Raw genomic sequence first — 17,723 nt, forward strand, 5'->3', positions numbered from 1 at the left:
CTAGCTTCTACGTTCTTTGGCTCTCTTTGTAACATACAACTCAGGGCTCCTTTTAAAAGCTCTGCACTGTTCCCTACTGTCGAGAGGTGGCTGGGACGCCTATTGATGACATCACAGCATGGCTGTTCCCAGGCTCCCCTGAGCGACAAGTCAGGCTGAGAAGACAAAGGGCTCAGGTAGGACTGCTTCTATAGGCCAGAGAGACCAACAGCAGCCAGTTTACAAGAGATTGGGTTTAGTGTCCCTCCTTTAGCAGGCATTATGTTTTCTTTGCAAGGGGATGTGAAGGGAAAAACAATCTGCATTATTATCATTCAAAACTAATCTAACCACTCTTGTCCCATTCTGCATTCAGTCATTAGATAAAAAGTTATCTGATCAACAATGGCCTCTCATAACCTTTCGATGTTGTCTTCTTCACGGAATAAACTGTTTCTCTTATGTTTGATTTGTTTTTAGAATTCAGAGCACTGAAATGTGTTAAGCTTGTCAAGTACAGCTGTGAACAGGAAATCCATCTTCTTTCCTGTCACGAAAATATCTACACGAAAAAACAAACACCTTGAAACTTGTTGAACTTTTCACTTTTTGGTCGGCATGTTGTAGAGTTGGCAGAAGGAAGGTGAGCAGCCGGTTCCCTTGTACAAGAAGGCGTGGCGCATAGAGTGGTCTCACCACTGTGGTATGGATGGACGCCACACTTGAATCCGCGACAGACGTTACCCCTGGGTGTCCGACACTGACGCCCACGCCAATGTGACGCTGGTATAATGAACCACGAGTGGTAGGAAGACAGGCTCTTCTAAGATACCGCCTACCAATACCAGGTCTTAGACACCGGCTTATTTGTCGATAACACCTATTGGAATATGGCTATACAAGAAAAACACATGTATATAATATTAACAAATTCAGTTTTCTTGCTAACCACAAATGATGCTCTCAGAAAGCTCCTCAACTCCTAAGCAATTTCCTTTTAGTGTCCGCACATGTGCATTCATCTAAAAAAGAACTGGCTGCCACTTATGGTGTAGGGTTGAAGCTTAGGTTGGGAGGAACCGACACACAGAAGACAAACTAGTAACTTTATTTTTGTAGCCCTCCCAGGAGTATGCACATGATGCTGTGAAGCCTGTAGCATATTGCCTTTGCCTCTCTGGGAAGGAAGGTTGGCTCATCCTTGTTTGAAACCAGTTGCGGTCCTCTGAATGTGCACAGAGCCTAAAGTGAGGGCATCGGAGAAGGTGAGATACTTTGCTAGGGCAGGTTCCGCATAATAGCAGTTTCAAGAGAGAACCGACCGTATGGAGCCAGCAGAGCGCAGTAACTTTTAATTGGAAAAGAGCTTTGCTAAGTCCTTCTGGAGTTTGTAGGTTGGGAGAGATCAGGTCATGAACATGCTCTGCAAGGAATTTCCAATAAAAATCTAGAATATGACAATAGACAAGTGTGGCCTGTCCCATTAAATCCACTACCAGCTTACACACTGAGCACTTGAGTACATATAACCTGCCAAGTCTTTTCCAAGATTCTACTTCCAACGTTCCCTCTGGTTCTAGGGTTTTTCAGATACTAAAAAAGGTTCACTTTTATATTGCTCGTCTTCGTCTTCTTTCCACTGAAGAATTTGAAGACCACTGTCCTCGAAGGCTGACTCTGGTGCAGAACTTCTGTAGCAAATTGAAAGGTTTTTATATAGTTGCAGAAACTATACCTACATATACATGTATGCTTTAAGTCAGATATGGAAACGGAATGGTCCAATGGAATGATTATGTCAATCTTTCTTTTTAGGTACAGACTTGAAAATTCTTCTATATGATACATAAACTACTTTGGCATATAATATTGGGGCTCGCCTGCTTCCAAAGGCTCTCAATTCCCAATTCCAACAGCAATTAAATTATCCTAGGAAGATTTAGCCATTTGTCCAGGAAAACAAAATTTGATTAGGATGGATGCTGGGAAGCATGATTTACCCACCACTGTTCATTTCTCTCAACGTGTACAGGTGTTTATCACGCAGGTGACAACACAAAGCTCCATGGAGCAACAGAAGAGGCAGAGGGAAACAACACATACCTGGAAGACATGCACATTCATAAGTGGTATCCCCTGTCTGGCGGCAGGTTCCGCCATTCTGGCACGGGGAGGGGTAGCAAGGCACGTAGAGATTTTCGCAGTTGCGTCCCGTGTATTCCGGTCTGCAGGTGCACTGGTATGATCCCACCTCGTTTAAGCATGAACCTCCATTCTTACATGGGGCAGAATTACATTCGTTGGTGTCCTGTTTGCAGGTGGGTCCATGGTAAGCTGGAGGGCACTTGCAGACATACTGAGCTTCGAAAGGCACACACTGTCCTCCATTGCCGCAAGGGTTCGAGGCACAGGGATCCGCCTGCTGGCAAGTTTCACCTAAAGAGCCAAAGGAAAGGAAAACATTATTTAGCTCCAGATACCCAAATGTTTCTTCCTTCCTAAATGTGTAGCCTTTGCTTAATTTATACCAAAATATGTACTGGTACCCAAAACTCTCTTGCAGGCTCAGAAGGCTCAGCGAAGAGGCCCGATGGGCCAGGGAGGAAGGCTTTGCCATACCCCATGTCCTCCCAGGTCTACATAAAGCCTCCCCGGAGAGCAGCATGCTTGCCGTCAGGAGTGAGAACAACAGTCCTTCATTTACAAAAGAAGGACTGTCTATACAACAACTAGTAAAGGATAACTTTATTGGTTGTCCTTTTTCTATTTCCATAAACCACAGTGATAAATAAAAGGGACAGGGGCAGTGTGGAACTTACTGTGGAATATGAATAAGCGCATGATCCCCAGAATTAAGAGGCCACTGGTAACTACAGACACAAATTAAGTACAGTGTGACGCAGACATCTGTTCATTGGGTTTCCACATTACCTGTCCACCCCGGGGGACATCTACACTTATGCTGGGTGAGGCTGGACAGCAGTTCGCATGTCCCACCATTGCGGCAAGGGTTGTTCAGGCAAACATTATCCGTGGGAGTCAGGCACAGCTTGTCGGAGTATCCCAAGCGGCAGATACAGCTATAATCCACGGTGTTTCCACGGATCTCGACTTGGCACGTTCCGGAGTTCATACATGGAGAGCTAAGGCAGGGGTTGGAGTATTCGCACCTTTCGCCTACAAATGCACTGCTGCTACACCTGCAACAGAAAAGAAAGTTTGGGTGATTTCAACGCAACACATATCTCATCTTGTGTCCTGAACAACAGTTCACTGTACTTCAATTTGCTTCGCGCCTTTATTTTCCTATTTCTTGGGCCTCTCAAGTACCTGAGTGTAATTTACTTCTTTCGGAGTGATTATCTAAATTCCATAATATCCTTCCAGCTTCGATCCAAAACCCAACAAACCACATTTCAACATTATTAAAACAACCAGCCAACATTCATCCAACACCCAACAAACAGCCATTCAACACCTTTCCATCACACAACCAATAATTTTCCAACACCCATACTACACTTAACCAATAGCATTCCAAAACCCTTCCAAAAACCATTCAGCACTCAAGCAATAGCATTCCAATACCCTCCAGCACCCAACCAATAAAATAGTCTTCCGAAACCCTTCCAGCACCCAACCAATAGCATTCTAAAACCCTTCCAACACCCATCAAATAGCCTTTCAAAACCCTTCCAACGCCCATCCTGCACTTAACCAATAACATTCAAAACCCTTCCAAAAACCATTCAGCACTCAAGCAATAGCATTCCAAAACCCTCCAGCACCCAACTTATATCCTTCTGAAACCCTTCCAGGACCCAACCAATAGCATTCTAAAACCCTTCCAACACCCATCAAATAGCCTTCCCAAACTCTTCCAACACCCAACCAATAGCATTCCAGATCCCTTCTAACACCCATCAAAAAGCATTCCAAAAGCCTTCCAACAACCATTCAGCACTCAACCAATAGCATTCCAACCCGCTTCCAACACCCATCAAATAGCCTTCTAAAACCCTTCCAACACCCACTCAGCAGTCACTAAGGGCCAGTCAACAGTCAGCCAAAATCCTTCCAAAAGGCTTCCAGAAACCATCCACCACCCATCAAAGATCCATTCAACAGCCTTTCAAATCCTCCCCACACACTTTTAACGATTGTGTTTCAACAAAAACTACAGAGCTACTAGCAAGTCTGCTCACCAAGGTAACCGTAAATCTACTCAGAGCACTTTTCAAGACTCCTATAAATATATACATTTGTTATCCATGGACAAACAGACAACCGAAGCGGGTCCTCTTATAATTGCAAAGTATCAAGATTACATAGAGATCACACATTGTTCGATCACAGGAAACGAATGGGATATTTCTGTGTTCATCTAGCTCGCCTTTTAATATGAATCAGTTACTCCCAGAGGAGGAGATGTGGTCAGAAGGGAGCAAGGGAGGGTAGTGTGCAAGGAGTTTGCTGTCCAAGCGATGTGACCTTTTTTTTTGTGTTCTTTCATGGCAATGAGTCCACATCTGCTGTCTGTAAGGCAAGTGGTGCCCTTGTACACAACCTTGCTTACAGAACAGTTTAGGCTCTTCCTCAAAATTTGAGATGCAGATATGTATAGTGTTTGTTCCCATACAAGTGGGGTTTGCAAGAGCTGTAATAGGTACCTTACCAACTGCATGATGAACTACTAGACACTGCCTAGCTGTCTTCTGTAGGAATATGCGGAATTTCGCGTTCTGCAGAGAACGCGGATTTGCCAAAAATTCTGCGATCCGTGGCTTCGCTGAACTTTTTGCTTGTTTGCACTTTCAAAATGCGTCTTCATAGGATATTTACCCCCACGCACGCAAACAGCGTCCGCGAACAGGAAAAAAGCATAACGAACGGGCGGAACAAGCAATTCCGCATGTTTGCGGAAATTCTGTGTGCTTGCGGAGATTTTTAACAGTTTCGCTGAGGTTTGCGTAGCGCAACTACGCAAATTCCACCAACCCCTATTGTAGTCCCTTGCACCTGGGTTACGCAACAAGCACTAAGCATTCTGGGGTTCGTAGTTCAGTTTTCTCAATATAAGTAGGAATAAACAAATCCCAGAATGCTCAGTGGTACTGGGTGAAACACCAGCGATGCTTTAAAGTTTTCTTTGTGACAGGAAAGGGTCATTTGACAGCGACGACTCTGTGTTGCCTCCTCGTACAGAGCGCCCTTCTCCCATCCTTAAATGAATGGGTTTTGTTTTGGGGAGCGGGCAATCAATCAGGTCCGCCCTTAGGACGTGACCCCTCCGTCCAAGTGGACCAGCGGTTCTCTGGGAATCCCTGGTTCACACGGGCCATCCCTGCACGTTCCTACCTGCATCTTCCACCGACCCCCCCTAGAGCCATAAATCATGGAGCTTAAAAGAGCTTTTCAGGAGAGTCTCCTCCTGCCCCAAGCCTGCCAGATGAACCGGAAAAGAAACCCTCCAGAGACCAGTGCTCTCTGCCCCTTCTCTGAACAGATTCACTCGAGCAAGCAAGATAAATATGAGCCTCCCACCTCCCAGCCAGGCGCAAACACTGCACATCACTGCCCTGCAGATTCCAGATTAGCTGTGGCAGTTTGCATGTTTGGGGAGGGAAACTGATCCGTTTCACTTTGTGACACCCTAATGAGAATGGACACATTCCAGTGGCTGAGGGTGCGCATGCGCACTTGGGCAACAAGGTCTATTGGTTTGCTGGATGTTGCATCAAAGTACACCTGACTCAAGTAGAAGGAGCTGTGCGCCTAAAATCCCCCCCACCCCTTCTGGGGTGGGCAACACAGGTGACAGGAGGTCAGGTTCGACATGTTTAGGGTATCTGACTAAGGTTAATTTTCAAACAACTTGAATAAACCTCCTTTGCCTAGTTAATGAATATCCTGAAAATCCAGCTTGGGTCCAGACCCCCGCAGTCATATGATAGACAGATATGCAGCCCATGCCAACCCCTGGGTTACCCTGTAATGCCCATGGCAGGGGCGGTGTACTTGTTTATTGGACAGTCCTACTTTAGACGGCCCTGAACCCAGCAAATGAAGGGCATATGGAACCGCATTCAGACTGCGAGAACCCTCATGTGTGATGCATGTTTATAGAAAAAGTGTCTAAGGCTATCATCAAGCTTGTAGGGTCCAGTGGGAGACAACAGCATCAACAATCTCAAGAAAGTTACATTTATCTAAGCCTGCACTGCATGAAGGTGCCGTGGTGAAGACCCATAGGACCTCCATGTGCACGAAACGTCAACGAGAGGCACACAGGGCGCCGAGCACATCACAGTACGTCCAACTGTTAGAACTCAGGAACGGTGGCATGAACTTCTGCAAAGTGGATCCCCAAAGCCAATATCACAAACAAGTTATGGTTTGCCTTCAACCTCATCAGGCTGATAGCTATTCTTGTATTCTTTTCGAAGGCTGTATTATGCATGACCCTCGAAATAAGGATAACGTTGTTAGAACATTCTTTTTTATGATCAAAGGCCCTTCGTGGAATAGCAAAAATCAGTCAAACTGGAAAATGTGAGTTTCAAAGTTTCACTGAGTGTCGCCTGTGCAGTTTCCCGGAAGAGCTGTGCGTCATGTGCGGCAGATCTTAGAGAGATAGACACTGTGTTATGAGCACACCTCCTGGGCAGTGCAGGTGTGTGGGAAGCTCGCAGCCACGGGGCTGGGCCGAGGGGGCGAGGAGCCCTTTTGGAAGGGGCACAAGGGCGCACCATCTGTTGCCCGAAAGCTCAAAGGTCTGGACTTGCACAAAGCAAGTGCGAGAAGACGAATTACTGGCCATTGGGGTGGGTTGTTTACTGACAGAACAAAGAGGGGTGCTCTCAGCACACAGGGCCCCGGAGGATGGGAAAGGAAGACAGACTGCAAGAGGCCAGCAGCAGGCAACAGATGGACCCTGGGTGAGCGAGGGCAGCGGACAGACACACGGCTGACAGCCTGCCTCTGGGCACCTCAACTCTCCCCTCCACTCTGAGAGGCCAAGATTGCAGCTAATCCAATTAACTGTTTTGTTTTCCAAAGTTACTAATGCCTTACTCAACAGGTTCCTAATTAACACTCTGATCATGGTGCAGATATTAGAAAACTGATCCCACTGAGAGTCATTTCTGTCCTGAAATGTGTAAGGCAGGGTCCTCTCGTAGGCCAGGGCAGCCCCTTGGGGCAACCAGGCACTGGTGCTTGCACTTTTCACAAATATCGCTGCACGTGCATCTTAAGGACAGAGCTAAGGGCAGTCACTGTGAGCAGAGTCAGGCTTGTGCGCGTGTGGTCTTCTTTTCTTTTAAAGTCTGGTGGTGTTGCATCTCGTGGATGTTACGAGGGGGGTTTCTGAGTGTAGCTTGCTTAGCTAAGTTCTGGTTAATGACTTAGTATGTTTCCATATCCATTTCTAATGTTACTAGCATTTGTAAGGCACGCTTCTGCCTACCATTGTGCTCTCAACACTCTTTCCATCCTCTACTGGATTTTTCATCAACAGGTTGTGGTTGATAAGTGAATAAACGTCTGTTCAAGTATTACTTATTATTGGCTTGGATTAGTTCATCTGAATAATGAAAGGCGCCTGGTTGCTGCGGTTTTTATTAAAAAAAGGTTTGTGTGGATGTTTTTAGCTGGACAGTATCCCACAGCAAATCAGCAAACATCCATTGAAGACATATTTGGGGGAATGAATGGCTTAGTACAGTACCCTACATAATTGAGAAAATGTAATCATATGTCAGGGGGCCGAAAAGTCTCAGCGAATGAGGGCCATTGATCAACATGGATCATGGGTCTTCTGAAAAACGTTTTCTTTTTAATTAATAATAAGCACTTAACAGGAAAAAACAAACAAACAGGGTTCCCAAACAAAGTCTTGAAGCACTGGAGATCTGGGCCATCATTGCTTGCCTGGCACACTTCCTTCGACAACCCTTCCAGTTTCAAGACTTTTCAACACAAGGTGCTGTTTCTTCCACACTCTAAGCCCACCGCCCTTATCAGGGTGCTTGAAAATAAGCTCTCCGAGAGGCTACACCGGTTATCAATGCAGAACAGCTATCGCAATAAAAACAAGCATGTCCCAGCTAGCAGTTTATAGCCTCAAAAAATTAAATTCTATATTAGTGGTCATATTCTTGTCCTTGTGGCATACAAGACCTTCTCGGACCTTATACTGACCCGCAATATTGTAAGACGTGAGAATCTGCTAATTAACACTCTGATCATGGTGCAGATATTAGAAAACTGATCCCACTGAGAGTCATTTCTGTCCTGAAATGTGTAAGGCAGGGTCCTCTCGTAGGCCAGGGCAGCCCCTTGGGGCAACCAGGCACTGGTGCTTGCACTTTTCACAAATATCGCTGCACGTGCATCTTAAGGACAGAGCTAAGGGCAGTCACTGTGAGCAGAGTCAGGCTTGTGCGCGTGTGGTCTTCTTTTCTTTTAAAGTCTGGTGGTGTTGCATCTCGTGGATGTTACGAGGGGGGTTTCTGAGTGTAGCTTGCTTAGCTAAGTTCTGGTTAATGACTTAGTATGTTTCCATATCCATTTCTAATGTTACTAGCATTTGTAAGGCACGCTTCTGCCTACCATTGTGCTCTCAACACTCTTTCCATCCTCTACTGGATTTTTCATCAACAGGTTGTGGTTGATAAGTGAATAAACGTCTGTTCAAGTATTACTTATTATTGGCTTGGATTAGTTCATCTGAATAATGAAAGGCGCCTGGTTGCTGCGGTTTTTATTAAAAAAAGGTTTGTGTGGATGTTTTTAGCTGGACAGTATCCCACAGCAAATCAGCAAACATCCATTGAAGACATATTTGGGGGAATGAATGGCTTAGTACAGTACCCTACATAATTGAGAAAATGTAATCATATGTCAGGGGGCCGAAAAGTCTCAGCGAATGAGGGCCATTGATCAACATGGATCATGGGTCTTCTGAAAAACGTTTTCTTTTTAATTAATAATAAGCACTTAACAGGAAAAAACAAACAAACAGGGTTCCCAAACAAAGTCTTGAAGCACTGGAGATCTGGGCCATCATTGCTTGCCTGGCACACTTCCTTCGACAACCCTTCCAGTTTCAAGACTTTTCAACACAAGGTGCTGTTTCTTCCACACTCTAAGCCCACCGCCCTTATCAGGGTGCTTGAAAATAAGCTCTCCGAGAGGCTACACCGGTTATCAATGCAGAACAGCTATCGCAATAAAAACAAGCATGTCCCAGCTAGCAGTTTATAGCCTCAAAAAATTAAATTCTATATTAGTGGTCATATTCTTGTCCTTGTGGCATACAAGACCTTCTCGGACCTTATACTGACCCGCAATATTGTAAGACGTGAGAATCTGCCATTTTGGGCACTTCTCGCCATTTTGGGCCCTTCTCCGGGGTTGAGATAGAACCAGCAGCTCGAGAGAGGCAGGTGATGGCAGATACTGACAGACGGCTCTTCGCTGACACAAAGATCACTTCTCTAATCCCAGGTCGTAACGGATGGGGAAAGACACTTCTTGTCCAGGATTTACTAGGACAAGCATCACTCAGAGATTTGGACCAGGACATTATCAGATTCCTGCGTGTGGTCTCCGCCCGTCTCATCCCTACCCCAAACCAGGCCAGGGATCAGCGTTTCTTTCCGCTCACCTGTAAATAAACCCGCCCACTGGTCCTTTGTCTGCTGACCGACCCCTTGACCTCGGGAGACACACCTACCTAGATGAAGCCAGTTTAAAATCACTTTTGTACTTTCTTTGCTGGGTAAAGAAAGCAGGCTCGCTTTACAGTGAATCCATTCATTCCTTAGACTCAAGCCTCTGTAGAGTGAAAAATTGAGCACTGATTTTTGAAGGACTTTTGTAACTCCAAATATCTCTACCACTGTCAGGATGCTGATCTGTTCTAGAAACTTTACTTTGTCCAGGTGTAAGATGTCTAAATCTGCCAGCTGTGCACGATGTTCATACAACTCGGGTAACATCCCCTGACTGGTGTTTGTAACCCCACACAATCCAGCTATTGGATTACGAAATGTAATGAAAACTGTACACCACTTCTGACAGAAACTCAATCCTTGCAATAAACGATCAATTCATGAATATTGAAATGTTTGAGATGGAAGAGAATTGGACATAAATTGGCCACCCCACAAAAGCAGCACTTTCCAAACTTGGGGTCGATGTTTTGCCAACATGGCCTACACGTTGTGTCCAGGTCAGGAATTGGAGGAAGACAAGAGAAATGGCGGGCAAATCCGAGGGAGCACTGCGCCAACCTCGGGTTTTTCGCCAACCTCGGGTTTTTCTCGCTTCCTTGCCAACCTCCCCGCCGATTCACTGCTTAGAAATGCTGCGCCGGGGTGGGGGCCCGGAGACCTTTCAAGCAAACAAGTTTGCATTCTCCAGACCCAGTGAAAGAAAATGTCCAAGATAAATCTGTGCATCTGCTGCGGGCGTACAAAAGGCGCCGGGAGCAGGTGTGCGCATGCTAATGAGAGGCGGCAGCTGCTCTCCAGGGCCAGCCCCCGGCAACCTTTAATGGCTGCTGGGGGCTCGTGGAGGCGGGTGCAAGTGAATTATACAGCCCTGGGTAGTGCAGCAGGGCCGCTTTCTGAGGCCTGCTGTCGGGATGAGAGGCGGCCTTTGTCCACTGCTCCGGGCTGCACTCCCTGGGGGCCAGCAGTGGAAGCATGCCGACTGCAGAGCATTCAGCAGTCCTCCCAGAAGCAATGTCTTCCTAGAACTTCTCGCCTTCTTTTCTTGAAAGTGTAGGTGCAAAGTTTATTACAACATGTGAATAAGGCATCAAGTCACTCTACACACAACCATCCAACCACAATAAGCAAGTCTTCCAGCAAGCCACACCGTGTTAAATGCACTGTAGATTTACTACCAAACAAACAACATTCCACCATTACTCAATCCAAACAAGTAAAGCGATAGCTACAGATTGTTTGATTGGCTGCTAGGCAGACCATTAAAATGACTCTTGCAAGAGTCGTCCATCACGAGTAGGCGGTCATACTATCGCAGGGTCTCGCAGTGTGGCCTAAAAAGTGGGATGCAGGTTTGTTATATTGGGGTTCACCTTATCTCTGCGACTGCATTAGGGACCAAATACAGACCGCACTGAGATTTTACAACTACAGAACTTTGACTTTTCCTCTTGAAGTTTCCATATACCCTTAATGCCCTGAAAAAGTCCAGGCGAACCTACACAGGGGCGAAACATGTGGGCTCAAATGGTATTCCCTTGGAAAAAGGAAGGGAAACACAGAATACAGCAAATCTTATCGTTCTGTGTTAAAACAAGAAATAAGGGATATTTTATTCAAACATGTTTCTGGTGTTGTTGGCCTGCAGATTATAGTCAAAATCTGGTCGTGTGTGCCACCCTTACAAGTAGAAACTGTGACTCACTACTGTGCAGAAACTAACAGAATGGTAAGAAATTGACAAAAGTGCCCATTTCAAGCATTTGTGCTTGACCCTCTAACTCCTTCAAGGAAGAGTTATGTCCTCACCCAGAGCCTGCCCGGCAGCCACTCACAACATTCCTCACCACCTCTGATGGGCGCTGTCCGTCTGGCCAGCTCTGCTGAAATATGGCGGAGTAAGCATCTTTCATGCGTCGCATGGATATGCTGATGCCTTTAGTCAAACACCAAGGTTCCAAAATAGCAGCTCAGCGCACGCTCTTGGGGCATTTCTAAGTGTGGTCTTTAACTTTGCACTGGCGCGCTAAATACATCACCAGCACAAGTCGCGAATTCATGGAGCACGCGCCTACGGAACCATGGAGACGAGGATACATTCAACATGGCTGCCAGAGGTCAGACTGGACCAGCAAGTGTGGAAAACCCATCCATTCATTTGACAAAGTTGCAAAATCCAACACTATTGATGGGCTGAATGATTTTATAGGAATTGATTGGGGCAAATTCTGTCAGGCCTGACAGTCTGCGTAGGCGCAGCTGCGTCATCATTGGAGAGCATCCCTAAACCTCACGCATCTCACGCAACACCCCGATATATGCCAGAGTTCAACCCTTATCAACCATGCACTAAAGGGGGCCAGGAACTCGATATAAACCGGAGTGCTTTGAGGCCTTGTCTGGGGTTAGAAGTGCTATATACATTCTACAACAGTATGAGTAGAAGGTAATAAACCTAGGTTCTACAACTTTTGTCTGTAGCTCACAAGGTTGGTGCATCTGCTGCACAGCAGGGTCAGTAACGTGGGAGTCTAGGCAGGGTCCACTCGGTCATATATCCATCTGAGTTATGTAAAATGAGTTCAAATGAAATGGGCTATGGCGCTACGAAGCTGCATGGCTGTGGGTGTGAGCACTACACAATATATGTGTTAATATGAATAACATCACCCTTCTCCATTTTATTTCTGAAGAAAACTAAGACTGAAGACGTCTCCTTCTTAGAAACAGGTACTGTATTCGTTCCAGGCAAGCAGAGGTTTTGACAGATGCCCATGGCATTCAACCAACCTCCCGAGTAACGGCTGGAGAACATTTACTGAGACCATTTTTCCAAAGATGAGACACAACATCAAAGGAATGAGATCGTAGGCCCGTGTTTACAGGACCTCCGACTTTGGCGGATAAAAGATAGAAGGCAAAGGAAGATGAAGTGTTTTGCTCAACATCACACAATTTGGTCAAATGCGGAAGAAAAGATTGTTCCCCAGCTCCACAAAAAACATAAGTCGCCTGCAACAAATTAGCACCAACTGCAAGCTATGATTTTCTAAGTGTTTGAGCACGTGGCTGGAATTGTGAGAGACACCCACGTGAAAATGCACAGCTCTTCGAATTTAGAAAAAAAGGGAGAACAAATCAAGTCAAATATCACAAAATAGGAAAGTGCCTTTAAAATCCATTTCTCCCCAGAAGCGTCGAGTGCAGCTCGCCGGAGACACGCCCACCGCAGTTGTCCAACAAACATCGTCTGCCCTTTTGTTGGCCGGCTTCAACACTTCCCTTTAACCCCTCGAGCAACAGGTTGTGTCTTTTTCACGCCCTCCCCCCATCTGCAGAAATGTGACTCCTGGAAGCATCCAGGGGCAGATGTTCCTCTGACCTCTGACCCAAGGCGAATGCAGACTTCTGCCGTGGTCCCTTCGTCTCCATGCCTCCCCCCTCCGCCTCCTCCCAGCCCCAAGCTAAGCTGCCATCTGCCGCCCTGGGACAGACAATTAAATGGAAAAAAGCTAAATGGAGGGAGGGGGCGAGAGATTAACCACTAATTACCGTAGGACTTTGGCACACGGCGTGTGATAAAAGGTGAATTGTGGAGGTGAAGCGATATACCAGTGTAACTTGCGCTACCTGGCACGTTTTACCAAGGATCACACTTGTGAATGAGAGACAGCCGAGCTTTAAGTGTTAAAAAAATATTGGGGACACGGCCGTGCTAGGAAATCTAAAGCACAGCTGGTTTCACTAGGCAAAATCGTGGCACGTGAGCCTGTTTTGCTGTGTAACACAATAGCGCATTAGAACAGAGTGTGTATACACACATTCATCAAGAATTGGAGTGAGGCGCAGAACGACGTGACCCTCTAAAGTACACAGAGGCATTTTACGGATGTCAACAAACGGGCAGAATGTGTGTGACATCATGAGCGTTGGATGAGACAGCGGGGGGGGGGGGGGGGGGGGGGGGGAGAGAGAGCGAGAGAGACAGACACACAAGAGAAAGAAAGCGTCAGCCATACGGATTCTATATGGCTTCAGGTTTGATCGGCGTCTGCCCACTGGAAAGCAGCCTCACGTCAGCCTTCTTTAACACTTCGAAAAGCTAGAAGTGGTTTTCAGGGCCTGGCATTTCTCGTGGTCTCTCTTTCAATGGAGTGGCACACACCAGATGCAGTCTCACCCCGGGCCAGATCCAATACATGTGAGGGCCAGGGTACAACGTGCAGGCTTTTTTGAAACAGTAGGTGAGGTTTTTTTGACACCATCAACATTTACTTTTACTGCAAGTTGGAAAGGTGGCAGTTAAAGTTCGTATAAACTCAACAGGGACACTGGACACCTCGGTCTATTCTCTCAAGGCACATGATCCATTACAATGTGACCTCAAGCCCCCTAACCAGGCAGACAGGCCGCCTGAAAGGCGACTGGTATGATAGCTCAGCGGGATAATGCACGTACAGCGGATAGCAGTCTGTAACCTTAATGTCAGGTTTTCGACTTCTGGTGGGGCCACGCAGACTTTCATGCATATAAGGTCGATTAAATGACTATGTCCAAGAGAGCCAAAAATGCCATCTGAAACAAGTGCCTACATACAATTCGGTTTATATAATATGCTATGTGTTAATTACCTTATAAGTAGGGACAAGCACTGCACTCCATTATAGGATTTTGTTTGCAAATGGATTACAGTTTTGCTTTTCCCATTACACACACAGGACTACAGGTTCCGGAATTCAATGGAGGTGGACGAGGTACTGGCACCTGAGACAGTACACATCGACAATGCTATGTGTAGGTACACAAATGTAAGGCTAGCGTGGTGTAAAAAATAATAAATAGTTTTTTTTCCTGAATGAATGTGTTACTATGGATACTTCCTGCACTGAAGTCCCAGCTCCTTCCCTGTATGGTTTACTTTCACTGACCCCTTATCTCACGCACTATCGGGTATGCTTTCCAACTTCGCTCTCCTGTAAACACAAATGCCATGTTTGTTTTTCTCCATGGTAAAGGCACCGTGGGAAAGGCACCCAGAAAGCGAGGGGTCAGAGATTTAACGAGCCTCCCCCGCTTCCAGAATAAATGGTTTGTGCCAGCGGTTTGCTCTGTGCCTCCCCTACGCCTGTAATTGCCTGCAGGTGCTGGCAGGTGAGACGGCGGCCTGCCCAGCCCTGAGCACACGGGGCTGCTGACATCTGCCTGGGAAGCCTGATTCTCCACGCCGGATCTGGTCTGCGCCCCCAGGCCATTCCCCTGGGCGCCATCGGAGATATGGAGTCCCCCCCTTCTACCTCCCCCCTCCCACGGCCACGTGTGCTGGACAGAGACCAGGTGATCCTCGCGCCTCATGGCGTACGTATGCGGAGTGGGTGTTCCTTCAAAGTCAAGGTGTGACAGATACAGACATGGTCTCTGGATTGGCTGATGGAGAACGGGCACACTTCCGGGGTCCATGCCTTGCTGAGGGAGATGAGCAGAACTTCCGAGACCACTGACCAGGTGTCATTGATGGAGACAAGAAGCCCTTTTGGGGCCCTTTGTTTGCTGAAGACGACTTGATGTTCCTCCGGGTCTAGGGGTGCCACTGACGGGAGACTGTTTGGTCAATAAACATCTGTAATTCAGCGCCAAGATACCCTTGGGTGAACCTGCGCTTTAAAAATACACGTTATGTCATGTCTTCTGGGCCTCAGGTGTTGCTGAGGAAGACTGGGTGATCTTTCAAGGCTAAGTTGTCGCCGGATGCAACGTGGTAGCTGTTCCAGACCCAAGGCATCCCCGAAGAAGACTGAATGCTATTTGGGGAACAAGGTGTGGCTGACGTTGATTGGGCGCTCTTCTGGGGCCTGGGTACCAGTGAACGAGAGTGGCTGCACTTCTGGGCCAGAGACGTCGCTGCTTGAAACTCGGTTACCTTCAACGTCTCAGGAATCACGTACCAGAAAATGAATGTACTCCTGGGACCCATGTGCCCCTGACAAGAAACCCAGCACAGGGGCGTAGGTATTGACTCAATATTCTAAAACAAAAACTGCTTTCGGCAATACAGACGCCATTTTGTTTTGCGTCCTTGCAGTTCCCAGTTCAGTGGTCACACATTCACAATTTATGCTTATAGCTCTCAACACCAATAAATGTCTTATTCTCTTCATAAGTTGCAACCATGATGGCCTGCCTGGAGATTTAGAACCAGATTGTCTCAGAAGCACTATGGGCACTAAAGAGGTGCTATGGAAGTGCCCCAACACAATAGTTGATCAGTCCATGGTAGGAAAGCGCTATAGAAATGCTGCAACACAATACAATACTTAATTGATATGGGGTTGAAGAGTATCAGACAATCCTACCAGAAGTAGAGATGCCAATTTTATGATGCGCCAAATATTTCCAAGATCTGAATCCTGCACAGCCAATGGTAAGCCTGCTCCTATAGCAGGCACGCAGTGAGGACATTTGGGATTGTGAGTAGCAGAACATCCGTGTAGCTAGCCGCCTTCGTCCAAAGCACACATCACCGACATGCAGATCCTGCATGGCTGTATCTTTCTCTCAGCTCAGGTACCACACCAGAGATGTTAGTGATTTTGCGGCTGCACCAGTGTTCTTGTCAGCATCAGATGTGGTAGGGAGTCCCCTTTGAGCCATACGTACCTTGATGGGGGTACGATGTGCAATGCGTGCCATAACAGGCACAAGTCGCTGTTGATCCATAGTGCGTTGGGCTCATCTGTTCCTCATCTCTCAAATAAACTGTAAATTCTTTATGTAGCACATTCATTCAATGTCCAAAGATGCCTCAATCAAGCTCACTTGGTGGAACATTGGGGACCAGCATTTCTAGTGGGGGTTGGAAGTTCTCTTTATAAATCCACCCGTGCCTTCTATAATTAGCGATATCTTGGTTCTTTGACTTCGCTGTTCTGCTAACATCAGGTGGCATTTCCTGGTGGATCAAGGTCTACCGCTCTCCAGTGGGAGGGCTGGTAATCTCTGCTTAACTACAGGATTTATGGTTTTAGTACTAGGTGTGTTTTATTCTCTCTTCCACTGAGTGCAAGGACAAGCATGTGTCGGGGAGGACCGCACTTAGAATCACAGCAAACACCGAACATGGGACTCTTGCGTGCCAGAGCGACGCACTGCAGCCGAGAGAATTTGTGGAGTAAACTCTACTCCGGTCCTATCGAGGAATACGGCTTTCCATGTGTGAATGCTGCTCATGACAAAGAGAGAAGCGACAGCCTGAAGGAACTGCCGTCAGTCCAGGGGTGGTGCTCTGGGTAGATTCTTGCCCAGGAGCCCACTTTGGTTATGAAGGTGCTGTTTGACATATATTCGAAAGTACAATTTATTTTCACATTCGAGCAAGTGCCCATGATCAACTGCCCCAAAAGAACAGACCTCATGCGTTGATTCCAAATACATCTTCCAATCACATCAATTATCCTATATAAGCCTCCTGGCTTCTTGGCCAAGCTCTGACAAGTGTCTCTGGCAGATCTCCAAGCCACCTGACCTCTTGGTCAACTACAAGTGTACTATAGTAGCGTAAAGAACATAGAGGCTGCACTGTGGCATGTCTAACGTAGCAAACTGGATGAAACAGAACTGCCTAAAGCTCAACACAGATAAAACCGAAGTCCTGACCTTCAGAAATAAGAGCTCTCCATGGGACTCCCCCTGGTGGCCAACAGACCTGGAACTCAAGACCACCCCCACTGACCACACCAAAAACCTTGGCATCATCATGGATTACAGACTCACGCTGGCCAAACATGGGTCGCCGTCACCTCCTCCTCCTTCTTAATCCCATGTATGATCCATTGGCTCCCCAGTGACATCAGGCACACGGTCACCCAGGCCCTCATAACCAGCAGGCGAGGCTACGGCAATGCACTGTACGCCGGCATCACGAATCAGCTAGTACAAGGACTCCAGAATGCACACAATGCCGCCGCCAGGCTCAGCCTCAACATACCCCACAACGCACACATCTCGCCCCAC

At 46.9% G+C, this 17,723-nt stretch overlaps 1 protein-coding gene across 1 annotated transcript in view; it reads right to left on the bottom strand.

Moving 5' to 3' along the window:
- Window positions 1-17,723, bottom strand: part of LOC147662857 (neurogenic locus notch homolog protein 1-like) — an 85,266-nt gene that overhangs the window by 49,522 nt on the left and 18,021 nt on the right. The window contains exons 2-3 of the mRNA XM_086950848.1: window positions 2,911-3,179; window positions 2,083-2,415 (exon numbers count right to left, since the gene is read on the bottom strand). Coding sequence (XP_086806974.1) covers window positions 2,083-2,415; window positions 2,911-3,179 — 602 coding nt within the window. The remainder of the gene's footprint in view (window positions 1-2,082; window positions 2,416-2,910; window positions 3,180-17,723) is intronic.

Source organism: Lissotriton vulgaris, unplaced genomic scaffold (genome assembly GCF_964263255.1).
Source record: "Lissotriton vulgaris unplaced genomic scaffold, aLisVul1.2 SCAFFOLD_2248, whole genome shotgun sequence".
Lineage (NCBI taxonomy): Eukaryota > Metazoa > Chordata > Amphibia > Caudata > Salamandridae > Lissotriton > Lissotriton vulgaris.